The following is a 13905-nucleotide window of genomic DNA, read 5'->3' on the forward strand; positions in this document are numbered from 1 at the left end:
ACCTCTCTGCTCCATTTAGTTTCCAGCGATGTTTTCTAGACATCAGTAAACCACCACCCCAGGCTGCCTGAATGAAGACAAAGCACAAAGTGAATCATTGCAATCTGAACATTTCACAACATCTAAGGTCAACAAAATAAAATCTGGAAATGGGCTGAGGTGACACTAGTGGAATGCTATTCAGCTTAGAGGGGGGATCTCTCATTTCTTTGTTTGCCAGCAACGTAAGTGGAGTGAGGCCTGCATTTAGTTAAAATTTGCCTTTGAATTGAAAGATAAAAACCTGCAATTGCTGGATTGAGTGCTCAAAAAGTCTCATTCCCTTAGGCAGCATTTTCCCGTCGGTGAGCGGGGTGGGCGGGACTGCTCGCTGACACGTACAATGATGTGCAGTAACGTTGGGTAGGCATCCTGACATCACCACGTGTCATTCTGATCCTCAGTTGGGCGGACGCGCAGCAGAATCGGCTGCACAGCCGCTGAACTGTCAAGAGCCTATTAAGGCCTGTTAAAAACTAATTAAAGCATTTAATTGAACTGCCCGTCCAACCTTAAGGCTGGCGGGCAGGCGAAGAGCCCAGGTGGCCTTCGCATTTTTCATGAAACCTCATGAGGTTTCATGAAGGATTTATTAATTAAATAAAAAATTTTGAAGAAATTCATTGATATGTCCCAGCCCATGTGACACTGTAACATGAGGGGACATGTTTTAAAAGTTTTTTTTCCCTTTATTTAAATTTTAAACCTTGAACTGATTTCCGTTCTGCGGTCTTGAACTCGCATGCGCGGAAGAGCACAGGGAACCACTCAGGGAATCCCCCCAGCCTGCACAGGGAGCGCTCAGCGCTTAATTGGCCCGCCCACGTAAAATGGCGATGCGTCTCGGGGGCGCTGATCGGGTTCGCCCCCGCACAACACCCCCCCCACCTCCAACGGGGGGAAATTTCTGCCCCTTGATATTTTAGCCCCAGCAAAATTGTGTTGGAAGAGTCTAGCTGCCAGCACAAAGTAAGTTAAAAATGAATTGAGGAGGCTTTACACAACTTTGCAGGGTCTGCGCAGTTAAATAACGAACTCCCAGGACAGCTTGGGCTCGGCACCAGTAATAAGCGTAACCATAATTCTGGTGTTCTACAATGTGCAAAGATGCAATGGTAGAGAGGATCAGGGTGATATAGCTGATACAGTTGTCTGTGTCTCACTGTTCACATTAAGGTACTGTATGAGAAAGTCGTATGCAACAGAGAAAACTAGGAGAGGAATGGAGGAGGGACAGGTAAATGGAAATTTGTTTATAATGAGGTAGAGAAACATGTTCAAAGAAGGGCAAGAGAAGAAAATATTAAGGAAAAGGGAGAAAGGGAGTGGCTGAAGAGAAAGATGGAAAGTAGTCAAACATGAGTCTGGATTGTGACAGATACAATGATGATACAAATTAGTTGCAATACTAGCATCCACATTCATTGAGCATAAGCGACTCAGATGCTGACCTGATCCAAGTATAAGGGGTTGTTCCATTTCCATAGTATTACAATGAGATGCAACTTTTGGGGTAAGGTTTAAGATTGAATACTTTTTGGGACAGGAGCATGTATTGGAATTTGTGCTAGGAGGTCTGTGCACCTCATTGGTGCACTGCACTACTTTCCATCCAGGTACCAAAGGCACACAGGCCACCTGTATTTCTCACTTCTTCCTCGCTGTGTGAAGATGGGGCAAACACTAAATTGTAAAGTTTACGCTATTAAATGTTATCAGAAAAATGGGGCAGGATTTTACGTCCTGCGGGCAGGTGTGCGCCCCGCTCGATCGGGCGTAAAATAGCGTGTAATATTTTGGCCAGCAGGCGCACACGAGAGTCGGCAGTGCGTCCGCCGACAATTAAGAGGCCTATTAAGGCCACTAATCCATGAACTAAAAGCTCTTTCTCGCTGCCTGTCCAACCTTACGGTTGGCGGGCAGGTATATCAGCCAGGCGGCCTTTGGATTTTTTAGGAAACCCCATCCATGGGCGGGATGAGGTTTCCAACATTAATTTTAAAAAAATAAAAATATTTTGACATAATTTTTATTACGTTTATGTTCATGTGAGTGAATCCTATGTGGGGACATTTTTTCACATTTTCAAAATCTTTATTTTTGTTTTTACCATTCTTCGTTTCCCTGAGGCAGCTCCATGCCTTCAGGGAGCTTTCACTCCACGCTCCCTGTGCATGCGCAGACTTTTGCACTTGCGCTCCTCCTGCCCCCACCCCACCCCTGTAGTGCTGAGCTTCTCAGCGCACCTTTCATGCTGGCTGGCTGTTAATCGGCCGGCCAGTGTGAAATTGCGGTCGTGGTCTGATCGCGGGTGGTGGACCGTATCCCGTGGGCCCGTCCGCCCCACCTGCCCAACAACCCAAAAATCTTGCCCATGATCTTCTATAATTACAAGATGACTCTGTGTGGAACTCCAATCAATCATATTGGAATGCGCAGACTGGAGTAGGGTTCTAATGAAAGTAGTTTATGTGATTGAATTCACTTACATCAACGTGCATCCAGACCTTGTACTTGTTACAAATATCAGCGATAGCAACAAGAGGATCGAAGGCGCCATACACTGTAGTGCCAGCTGTAGCATTTACAAAGAACGGCACAAAGCCCTGAACAAAATACAAGGACACTGATTAAAGACAATTACATGAAGTATTAAAAGAGGAACTAAAATACTCTTATGTAGCTCCCAGATATTGAAATTTTGGGTTCGGTTTGCTTTTCTGTTCTTTGTTGCCCATCCCTCTAAGGTTATTGGATTGGAATGGAGCAGGGAACAGGGAATAAAGCCCACTTGTCCTGAGCACCTCTTAAATGGCTGTATTTCTAGCTCTTCTATTACGTGTACAGCCCCCGACCTGGGGGAAACCCCAGCAATTCCAGAAAACATAAAAGGGGCAAGATCCTGGATCATGTTTCTACCCATTTCACCCGTGCTTTCCTGCTACCCCCCCACCCCTTACTCCCGAGAGCAAACATTACAAACAACCAAAGAAACATGCTGTTTGATTTGATCAGCCAATTGCTAGGGTGTACAACCTATGTGCTTAGCATTGCACCCACACTGAAATTCATACATGATATTGCTTAGTTGTAGGCAGAATGCGAGGTACAAAGACCGTATCTCCCAGTGATTCGCTGATGAAATCGAACAGTGGGCAGAATGTTACGTTCGGCATGTGGATGCGCGCCCAACATGCCCGAGCGTAAAATGATGCGCGATGACATCGGGCGAGCGTCCCAACATTATCGTGCAGTCTCGCGATATTTCATTCGGCGGGCGCACTCTGGAGTTAGCTGAGTGCCCGCCGACAATTATAAGGCCTGTTAAGGCCATTAAGAAGCTAATTAAATTCAAATGTACGATGCCTATCCAACCTTACGGTTGGCAGGCAGGCGAAAAGGCCAAGCTGCCTTTATATATTTTTAGGAAACCTCATCCATGAACGGAGTGAGGTCTCCTAAAGCAAATAAACATCAAATAAAAACTTTATTTTTGAATTAATAACATGTCCCAGCTCACAGGACAGAGCCACATGAAGAGACATGTTTTATGACAGTTTTATCTCCTTTATTTATTTTTAAATAGCGCTTCATGTCCCTTAGGCAGTTCCGTGCCTCAGGGAGATTGACGCGCTCTTTCGTGCGCAAGCATGAAGATCGCACCAGGCCCGCTCACCCTCCTCCCCCTGCCCACACAGGCAGCGCTGAGCACTGCCGCTTGCATTCCACACTGGGCAGGCCTTAATTGGCCCACCAGCGTGAAATCGTGGTGCGGAACCAATCGCCGGTGGCTTCCTGACTGCCCCACCCGCCCCCGCCCCAAGGGCAAAATCCTGCCCAGTATGTTCCTTTAGTTGTCCATAATAAGCAGACTACAGACCATACTCAACCACCCCGTGTTTGCAAAAACCCAAAACAAAACATCTGCTGTTAGATGTGATTCTGTGATTGGGCAGCATTTGCTGAACAATCCTGTGTGTGCTAATAGCAACACTAACAATCAATTTATGGTAATCAGTTAGGATTGCTGGAAGTGACATATATTCATATGCAGTGACCTGTTCTCTGCAAACAAAACTAATTTGTTCAAGCCTTGTAGGTTTTTTGAATTACCCGTGAGCTTGAGGAGCCTATTGTTCCCTGTTGCTTTTTCCATGGCAATGCCTTGGCCAATCAGAGTCCACTTGCCAACCAATCACCATCCTTTTCTCCTGTAGTATAAATTATATAGACCACTTGAAATTTGGCATTCTTGCATTTGTCCTAATGAGTGCAAGATGAAAAGCTTCAGCAACATCTCTGTCTTTTCAGCAATTACATAGAATCTTTGGCACAAAAACCTGGCATCTGGCTCCATGCTGGTGTTTGTACTCTATAAGAGCCTATAACAGCCACACCAATATCAATACCATGAAAGAAAGTTCCAGGAAGAGCGGTTGACCATTTCAAAAAAACAGTAGCTAAGTATCTAGACGTAACTAGATCTAAAGACCTCAGATAATCAAATGCCCTTTTCAACACACAACGTGTTGTGCTGCTACGGGTACAGGAAGGGTGTTGTGGACAGCAGCCGGTCAAGATTGAACCATAGATACTTAGCAATGGAAAAATGTTTTACATTTTTGCTCGACTACTTCTAGTGTTGGGGAAAACTGACGCAAACGTTTCCTCAGGAGAGACGGGCTTAGAATTTAATAATATAAATTGTATACGGCTTGTGGAAGGAGTGGAGTTGATGAGGCTTTTTCTTGGCCCTTGCCCTTTGTTAAGACCTCACTGAAAGAGCTGGTGAGTAACCTGCCCTCAGACATTTTACCAATTCCAGGAGATGTGTGAGCTCTGTATCAGGTGTTACGATACCAGTAGAGAACGATAACTTTTAAAAAGATATTTAAATTTCCAATGACTGACTGGAAGGATCACATGGAAGATTTCAAGTTTTATTGTTGGAAACAAACTAAAAGCAACATTGACCACACACTGTACTTCTGTCCTCAGCAAAGTACTCAGTTTCATACCCTTATGCCCTCACCTCAATGAATTTCGGGCTCGGCACGATGCTGAACTCTTCTTCCACTGCCTTCGTCTCTGTGCTCACTTCTTTGGGCAGGAGTCCTCCCCTGCTCCACGAACCCTTTCACCCGCCTCCAGTATTCTCCCTCCGCCTGGACCCCTCCCTAAGGCCTCTTAACTGCTCTTGATCTTTTCATTGAGAACTGTCAGCGTGACATCGGCCGTCTCAATTTCTCTGCTCCTCTCACCCACTCTAACCTGTCTCCTTCTGAACTTGCTACACTGCGTTCCTTCAGGTCAAGCCCTGACTTTGTTATCAAACCTGCCGACAAGGGTGGTGCTGTTGCTGTCTGGCGTACTGACCTCTACCTTGCAGAGGCTGGGTGCCAACTTCAGACACTTCATCCTACCTCTCCCTGGACCATGACCCCACCACCAAACATCAAGCCATTGTTTCCAGGACTGTGACTGACCTAATCTCCTCTGGAGATCTTCCCTCCTCAGCTTTCAATCTCATAGCCTCTCAGCCCTGGACAGCCCACTTCTACCCGCTTCCCAAAATCCACAAACAGGGCAGTCCTGGTAGACTAATAGTGTCAGCCTGTTCCTGCCGCATGGAACTAATTTCTTCCTATCTTGACTCCATTCTCTCTCCCCTTGTCCAGTCTCTTCCCACCTACATCTGCGATTCCTCTGATGCCCTACGTCATATCAACAATTTCCAGTTCCCTGGCCTTAATCTCCTGATCTTCACCATGGACATCCAATCCCTCTACACCTCCATCCCCCACCAGGATGGTCTGAGGGTTCTCCATTTCTTCCTTGAACAGAGGTCCGAACAATCCCTATCCACCACCACTCTCCTCCGTCTGGCTGAACTAGTTCTCTCACTGAACAATTTCTCCTTCAACTTGTCTCACTTCCTCCAAGTAAAGGGTGTGGCTGTGGGAACCCACATGGGCCCCAGTTATGCCTGTCTCTTTATGGGGTATGTGGAACATTCCTTGTTCCAGTCCTACTCAGGCCCCCTCCCACAACTCTTTTATCGATACATCGATGACTGCTTCGGTGTCACTTCATGCTCTCGTCTGGACCTGGAAAGATTTATCAATTTAGCTTCCAATTTCCACCCCTTACTCCTACATTGGAGAGACCAAACGCAGACTGGGTGACCGCTTTGCGGAACACCTTCGGTCTGTCCGCAAGCATGACCCAGACCTTCCTGTCGCTTGCCATTTCAGCACTCCACCCTGCTCTCATGCCATGTTCATCCTTGGCCTGCTGCAATGTTCCAGTGAGGCCCAACACAAACTGGAGGAACAGCACCTCATCTTTGATTAGGCACTTTGTAGCCTTCCAAACTTAACTTTGAGTTCAACAACTTCAGACCATGAACTCGCTCCTCCATTTTCACCCCTTTTTTTTTAATCCCTTTTTTCAAAATTCATTTTTTATCCACTTATTTTCATTTTTAAAATTTCATTTATTCATTGTTTTATCCCCTTTTTCATGCTCCCCTTTTATCCTATTTTTGATCCTTTTTTACCCACCACCATCCCCTCCCCCACCCCACCCCTGCAAGGGCCATCTGTTACTTGTTCATGTTGTTCTTTTCAGAATGCTTACCCTTGTTCTGCTATTATCACATTCTGCTTTCTTACCTTTGCCACTATCAGCACCTTTTTAGCCCTTACCACTACCATTAACACTCCTCTGTCCTTTTGTTTATGACATCTTTGTCAATCTCTCCTTTGCCCCCACCACCGCTGGCCTTCTATCCAGCTTCACCTGCTTCACGCACCTTAAACAGTATAAATTTCATCACATTTCTACTTCTCTATAGCTCTGAAGAAGGGTCACATGGACTCAAAACATCAACTCTGTTTTTCTCTCCACAGATGCTGTCAGACCTGCTGAGTTTTTCCAGCATTTTCTGTTTTTCTTTCAGATTTCCAGCATCCGCAGTATTTTGCTTTTATCTTAATTGACTACACACCATTTCATTAGGCAATTTATACTCTAAGCCACAGAAAAGTTTCTCCATTTAACTTTAAAAACACCCCAAAATCCTCCACGGTTATACTTTACGCTGCCCTTTAAGTGAACACTTCATCTTCCAGGAACCAGTGCAAAGCTATTCTCAGCTCCCAATGTCTTGTTTCCATTTTCCTTTTCCAGCCAGATAACTTCTAATCCCCAAACTAACTTTCATGCTGAGGGTCACCCTGGAGATTCCTCCCTCTATCCAAAGCTAGGCAAATCTTCCAGCCTTGTTCAAATCTTCATGAACTTGATTTCTTCAATCCAAGCATGAGCTCCCACCACAAATCTGTGTGGTGAATAGTAGGGACTGGCTGCCTCTGTATTTCTGCGCTCTCTCTCTATCAGATTCTTGCAGACTGACCTATCTGTGAGGTTTAGGGATATCTTAAGAAAACCCCGTAAGCCGATGCTACAATGGCTTTGATTTGTTCCCCTCTCAGAGCCCATATCCATGGCAACCTGAATCACATGGGCCTTGTGTCCAGGTAGCATTTCTCCATTCTATCTTGAAATTAAATAGATAATTTAAAGTATAACCGCAGTGAGTCTTGGAAACTAACAATTAGCATGGCTGCTCTGGTCATTGTTTACAGGTGCGAATATCTTGCACCATCTTCCCAGTAAGATTACCTGACACGTCCCCACCCCTTTAACGTTTAGCAACAAAGCCACCTAAGCTTGTTGTCAGGCAAAATTCAGAACATGTTACTTTCCTCCATTTTACCCTAAATTAAAGAGACTGTCCCAAAAATTAAAAATCTTACAAACTTCATATTTGTAATACAGGGTTTGCTCACTCTGATATCCTTTCTCTACCTGTTAACTGAAGTCTACTCTACTGTTTTCCAAAAGAAGACGGTTGACATCAGAGGATTCCTTGCTAGAAATGATAATCTGCATCCTACCAATTCGTATCAAAGACACTGGAATACCAAAACAGCAGTGCAAAATTAGTGTCAGAAACTAATTTGATGAAATTTAAACCCTTAAGAGCCAGCTGGGATGTTGAATTCTTAAACCAGTCACAAAATTTACTACCCGCTCCTTGACTATACGGTTGGTTGACTACAAATAGAAACATATTTGACAGCTGACAGCTGAGTGCTCTACACTGGCACTGTGCCCAAAGGAAATTCATGCTTAATTCATAATTGAGAGTAGGAAACATGCAATAGTTTTAATTGGGGCTGTATTTAATTAACAAAATGAACTGACCTTTTGCTTAGCTTCGAGTATCCTTCTCTCAAGGTCTGCTGGGATGATTTTCCCTCTGCAATTTTAGAAAAGCACATTCATGTCTCAAAATGTGTTACACATCTGCAAATGGAGTTTAAAATATTTGCATGTTTTATAAAAGCGATTTAAAATCTGTGATTTTACAGTGTGTGCCACTCCACTTCACCTCTTGCCTGAATCCAGTGAACTTCTAATCTCAGTAATACGGGACTATCAGCACTTTGGGGAGCATGGTGAAATGGTGGTGGTGGTGGGGGTGCAGGAAGTGTTGGGAAGATTCCTCAATTCGTTGGGAAAAGCTATGCTTGAAACATTGAAAAAAATGAGCAACTATTCAACACATTCACAGAGATCTTTGCGATCTCCTTCAGCCTTATAGCCCCCTGCGATCTCTGCACTCCACCAGTTCTGGCCTCTTGAGCATTCCCAGTTTTAATCATTCCAGCATTGGCTTCAGCTGGCAAGGCCTTAAGTTCAGGAATTTCCTTATAACTCCTTCTGCCTTTCTACCCTGCTTTCCTCCTTTAAAACCTTTTTAAAACTTACCTCTTTGATCAAGCTTTTGGCCATCTGGCCTAATATCTCTTTATGTGGCTCAATGTCAATTTTTTGTTTGATAATGCTTGTAAAATGCCTTAGGACATTTTGTCACGTTAAAGTTGTCTTCTTGAAGGAGGAAAGTTTCTTGCTGAGAGAAGTTAGCATCACTGTTACTACCTAGGGTTCGTATTTGACTATTGGCAGTGAAAAGGAAAATCATATTACAGGCAGGGAGTTAATTTTCCTCATTTTTGAACGCCATCCAAAGGAAACTGGTTCTAGGAAAGCAAAGGACACCTTTATGGAGGATCTCGCCAACATTCCGGCTTCACAGAGTTATTATTGTGGAAAATGTTCTCTCACTATGATTGACATTGTTTACTTCTGTTAATCAATCTATGAAAGAAAAGAAATATAGTGCCTTTTGCAACCACCGGATGCCCCAAAAAGCTTTGCAACCATTGAAGTTCTTTTGAAGTGTAGTTACTGTTGTATTGTAGCAAATGCACATGTCAAACTTTCATAAGCAGCAATGTGATAATGACCAGACAATCTGTTTGTGTTGTTGATTGAGTGATAAATAATGGGGTCGGAAATGCATTGCTCAAGGGCCCCCATCAACCCAGGCCAATGCTATATAATCTGCGCTTACTATGGAGCCACTGCATAGACACTGAACAGTAAATGTGTAAAAGGATTCTGGGACCACTAGTTTCTATAACCATTTGGCCAAAGCCCCAGAACTCAGTTGGTATACCAGGGTGGAATCCTGATGCTAAGTACACATGAAGAAGGATAGTCCACCTGAAGCTCACTGTAACAAGCTCCAGGTTTGCTGCAGAATTTCTCTTGGGTGCATGGTCATTCCCCTAAGTGGCCTGAGCATCTTAGGTTTATGAGTGTGCTTATACTGCCTGATGGCTAATTATACAATAGTGTTAGTCTGAAGGTGTAACAATGCCTCGTGATGTGAAATACATATATCTTTCACATGCACACTCGTGTACATTTCTCCAAAGATGGATTCAAACACTTTGGTGAGATAAGACCAGAAATAATTTACTAACCAGCTTTATTTTGCAGATAACAATTGACTACGCAAAGTAACAGCTGTAACAGTAGAGAACCCATTAGCAGGTTTCTCAATTAGCACATTGAGGAAAGGAAACTTGTTAGCCAGCTCCATTTCAAAGGTGAATTTGGGCACAGGATGGAGCTCATTAAGGTGTGTAGGGAAATTCTTACATGCAGCTGCAGATTCAAATATAGAAAACGCATCATTTACATATCAAAATATGCAAGGGTAGGAGATTGGGGTCTTCCATCAGAAATGTATTTCTCATGGAAACAGACAGAAGTGTTGGTGAGAGCTGGGCCTTGAGGGGATCCCATGGCAACACCATCTCTTTGGGCATACATGGCATCATTAAAGCTGAACTTAAGTGCGCGAGTTGCTAAGTTCATAAATTCATTGAAAACAGATTCAGAAAATGGTGGCACATCTAGATTGCCATGATAGCGTGACACAGAGTAAATGTCTATGGCTTCCTTGAGTGGCACACTAATGAATAGGCTTGCAATGTCGAAAGAACAAATAGACACGGCATTACTGTCGAATGTAGGTTGCGTATAGTCTTTGTGAAGGTGAAGAAATCCTTCACCATGTATGTGGAAAACTCACTCAGAACTGATTGTAGCAGCTCACTCAATATTTTGGCCAAATCATGTTGTGCAGAATAAGATAGGGCATAATGGCACATCACTTTTGTGTGTCTTGGGCATATGTGGACATAGGATTTATCCTCATGGTTCACTAAATTATACACCATAAGGCAGCTTGTTACCCTTACACAAGTCTAACAAATGTTTTTGCAACTTGCTTTCAAGCAGGACTTTTAAAAAATTAATTCATGGGATGTGGACTTCACTGGCAGGGCCAGCATTTATTGCACATCCCTAGTTGCCCTTGAGAAGGTAGTGGTGAGCTGCCTACTTGAATCACTGCAGTCCATGTGGTGTAAGTACATCCATAGTGCTGTTAGGAAGACAGCTCCAGGATTTTGACCCAGTGACAGTGAAGGAACAGCAATATATTTCCAAATCAGGATGGTGAGTGACTTAGAGGGGAATATTGGAGAACAGAGTTGGTAATATTCCCATCTATCTGCTGCCCTTGTCCTTCTAGGTGGTAGCGGTCATGAGTTTGGAAGATGTTGTCGAAGGAGCCTTAGTGAATTCCTGCAGTGCATCTTGGTACACACTGCTGCTGATGGTACACACTGCTGCTGCATCGGCGGTGGAGGGAGTGAATGTTTGGGAATGTGGTGCCAATTAATCGGGCTGCTTTGTCTGGGACGGTATCAAGCTTCTTGAGTGTTGTGGGAGCTGCACTCATCCAGGCAAGTGGGGAGTATTCCATCACACTCCTGACTTGTGCCTTGTAGATGGCGGACAAGCTTTGGGAAGTCAGGAGGTGATTTACTCGTCGCACGATTCCTAGCCCCTGACCTGCTCTTGTAGCCACAGTATTTAAATGGCTAGTCCAGTTCCATTTCTGTTCAATGGTAACCCCCAAGGATGTTGATAGTGGGGGATTCAGTGATGGTAATGCCAATGAACATCAAGGGGCAATGGTTGGATTCTCTCTTGTTGGAGATGGTCATTGCCTGACACTTGTATGGCACGAATGTTACTTGCCACTTGTCAGCCTGAATATTTTCCAGGTCTTGCTGCGTTTGGACATGGACTGCTTCAGTTGTGTGGTTATACTTGAATGTGGGCCATTTGATACGAATTTGAATTCTTCAATAAGAACTATGTGCATTTTGTTAGTATAGTGGTGCTTGTAAGGATAACTATTGCAGTCCCTTTGCCAGGCTTACAAATATGCATATATGGCTTGGCCTTAAGGACTTGCAAAATCTCTACTACTGTCTGCTGCAAGTCTACTTTCACTGGTCAATAGACACATTGGGATTCCTACAGCTCCACATTACAAGTTGGCCAACAACAGTCTTGTAAATAGGGCTTGAGCCATTTTCTCACTGTGCAAGCATGAAGCCGAAATAGGGCACATCAAAGCTATCCTGCCGAATAATGGTTACCCTGAAATGGACTTTTGTTCGCTGTGTATCATGCATACTCACAAATGGGCCTAAACTGCCACTTTCTGACTAAAAAGTGCCCAGTCTGCCTCAAATTACTCTGGAAGGGTAAGGTTTCTCAAAAATTCAAACAACAGGTGAAGCTAGCTGTTTCACACTGCTATTATGCAGTAGCACCATGAGTGGTATTCCCCACTAACAGGATGCTGTCATCAAGTCAAAAGAGATTCTGCCTGTCACACAAATGAGTAATGTGATATATGAATTTCAGTGCCGATGCAATGCCAGATGAGTAGGCCCTACGTCCCAATGACTGATGAATCATGTAAAACAGCATGTCCCTTTGGCTGTTTGCAATAGGCAAAGTACTGGCCATATTCAACCAGCCTGTGCTTGGCAAAACTCAGAACATAATACCTAATGTAAGTTTTGATTCTGTGATTGGACAGCACTTGCTGAACAATCCTGAGTGTGTTAAGAATAACAATAACAATCAATTTAAGATTATCATTTGGGCTTGCAATGTGGTCACTTAGGCTTGCTAGAAGCTACATATGTTCATACTCAGGGACCTATCCTCTGCAAGCAAAAGGAACATGTTCAGGCATTGCACCTTTTTTGAATTAAACAGATGAGTGGAGGAAATAGTTCTCTGATGCATTCTTCATGGCAGCACCTCAACCACCGTTGATTTGCTAACCAATCAGCATCCTTTTCTCATGCAGTTTAAATTGTTGCTCCCTTTGAAATTTGGCATTCTTGCGTCTGTCCTGATGAGTGCAGGATGAAAAACTGATATTTCTTCATCCTTTAACAAATTGGGCTTTGCTTGTGTAGCCTGATGTGAAGCTTTTAAATTTAATATTGCTGTAAAGTTAAATTCATTATTTTTTCCTGAATAAGGCAGCAGCCTGAAATCAATTTGGTTGCCATAGCGATCTGCAGCAATAATTAGTGAACAAAAGTAGAGTCATTATATACAATTTTAAGCCACTTCATGATGATGACTCACTCCCCTGTGACATCCAACGTTCATGCAGTACCACAGTTTACAACACAGAATTTATTACCTCTCTGCTCCCTTACTCTATACACTACTGTATTTATAAAACACCAAACTTTGTTAGCCATGTTCATGCTGCTCTACTGCATATGCATAGTGTGGAAGCTATGGAAAGGCAAGTGCTGTGGAATCTGGTGCTGACATATCAAAGGGAAAATACTTTGATTGACAGGTCAGTGGGGTGAACATTTCATAGATCTGAGCCAGGGGCAGAGAACCCTTAATCATGGGGCTAAAGGAGGGGAGGAAATAAATACAATAACAATCACTAGAGGAAAAGTGCTAGGGAAACTAATGGGTCTAAAGACCGATAAGTCACCTGGACCTGATGGGTTGCAAAGGGTTTCCAGAGGGATATAGACAGGTTAAGTGAGTGGGCAAAAATGTGACAGATGGAATATAATGTGGGAAAGTGTGAGGTTATGCACTTTGGCAGGAAGAATAGAAGAGCTGAATATTATTTAAATGAAGAAAGACTGAAGAAAGCTGCAGCACAGAGGAATCTGGAGGTCCTCATGCATGAATCCCAAAAAGTTAACATACAAGTTCAGCAGATAATAGTTAAGGCAAATGGAATGTTGGCCTTTATTTCAAAGGGAATGGAGTATAAAGATAGGGAAGTCTTGCTAAAACTATACAAGGCACTAGTTAGACTACACCTAGAATACTGTGAACAATTTGGTCCCCTTATCTAGGGAAAGATAATCTGGCATTGGAGGCAGTCCAGAGAAGGTTCATTAGGTTGATCTTGGGGATGGAGGGATTTTCTTATGAGGAGAGGTTGAGTAGGTTGGGCCTGTATTCATTGGAGTTTAGAAGAATGAGGGGTGACCGTATTGAAACATATAAGATTCTTATGGGGCTTGA

At 43.6% G+C, this 13905-nt stretch overlaps 1 protein-coding gene across 1 annotated transcript in view; it reads right to left on the minus strand.

Moving 5' to 3' along the window:
- LOC144678194 (glutamate decarboxylase 2-like) overlaps positions 1-13905 on the minus strand; it is a 180912-nt gene that overhangs the window by 49032 nt on the left and 117975 nt on the right. The window contains exons 9-11 of the mRNA XM_078538068.1: positions 8311-8365; positions 2529-2645; positions 3-67 (exon numbers count right to left, since the gene is read on the minus strand). Of these exons, the coding sequence (XP_078394194.1) occupies positions 3-67; positions 2529-2645; positions 8311-8365 (237 nt within the window). The remainder of the gene's footprint in view (positions 1-2; positions 68-2528; positions 2646-8310; positions 8366-13905) is intronic.

Source organism: Cetorhinus maximus, chromosome 3 (genome assembly GCF_964194155.1).
Source record: "Cetorhinus maximus chromosome 3, sCetMax3.hap1.1, whole genome shotgun sequence".
NCBI classification, from domain to species: Eukaryota; Metazoa; Chordata; class Chondrichthyes; order Lamniformes; family Cetorhinidae; genus Cetorhinus; species Cetorhinus maximus.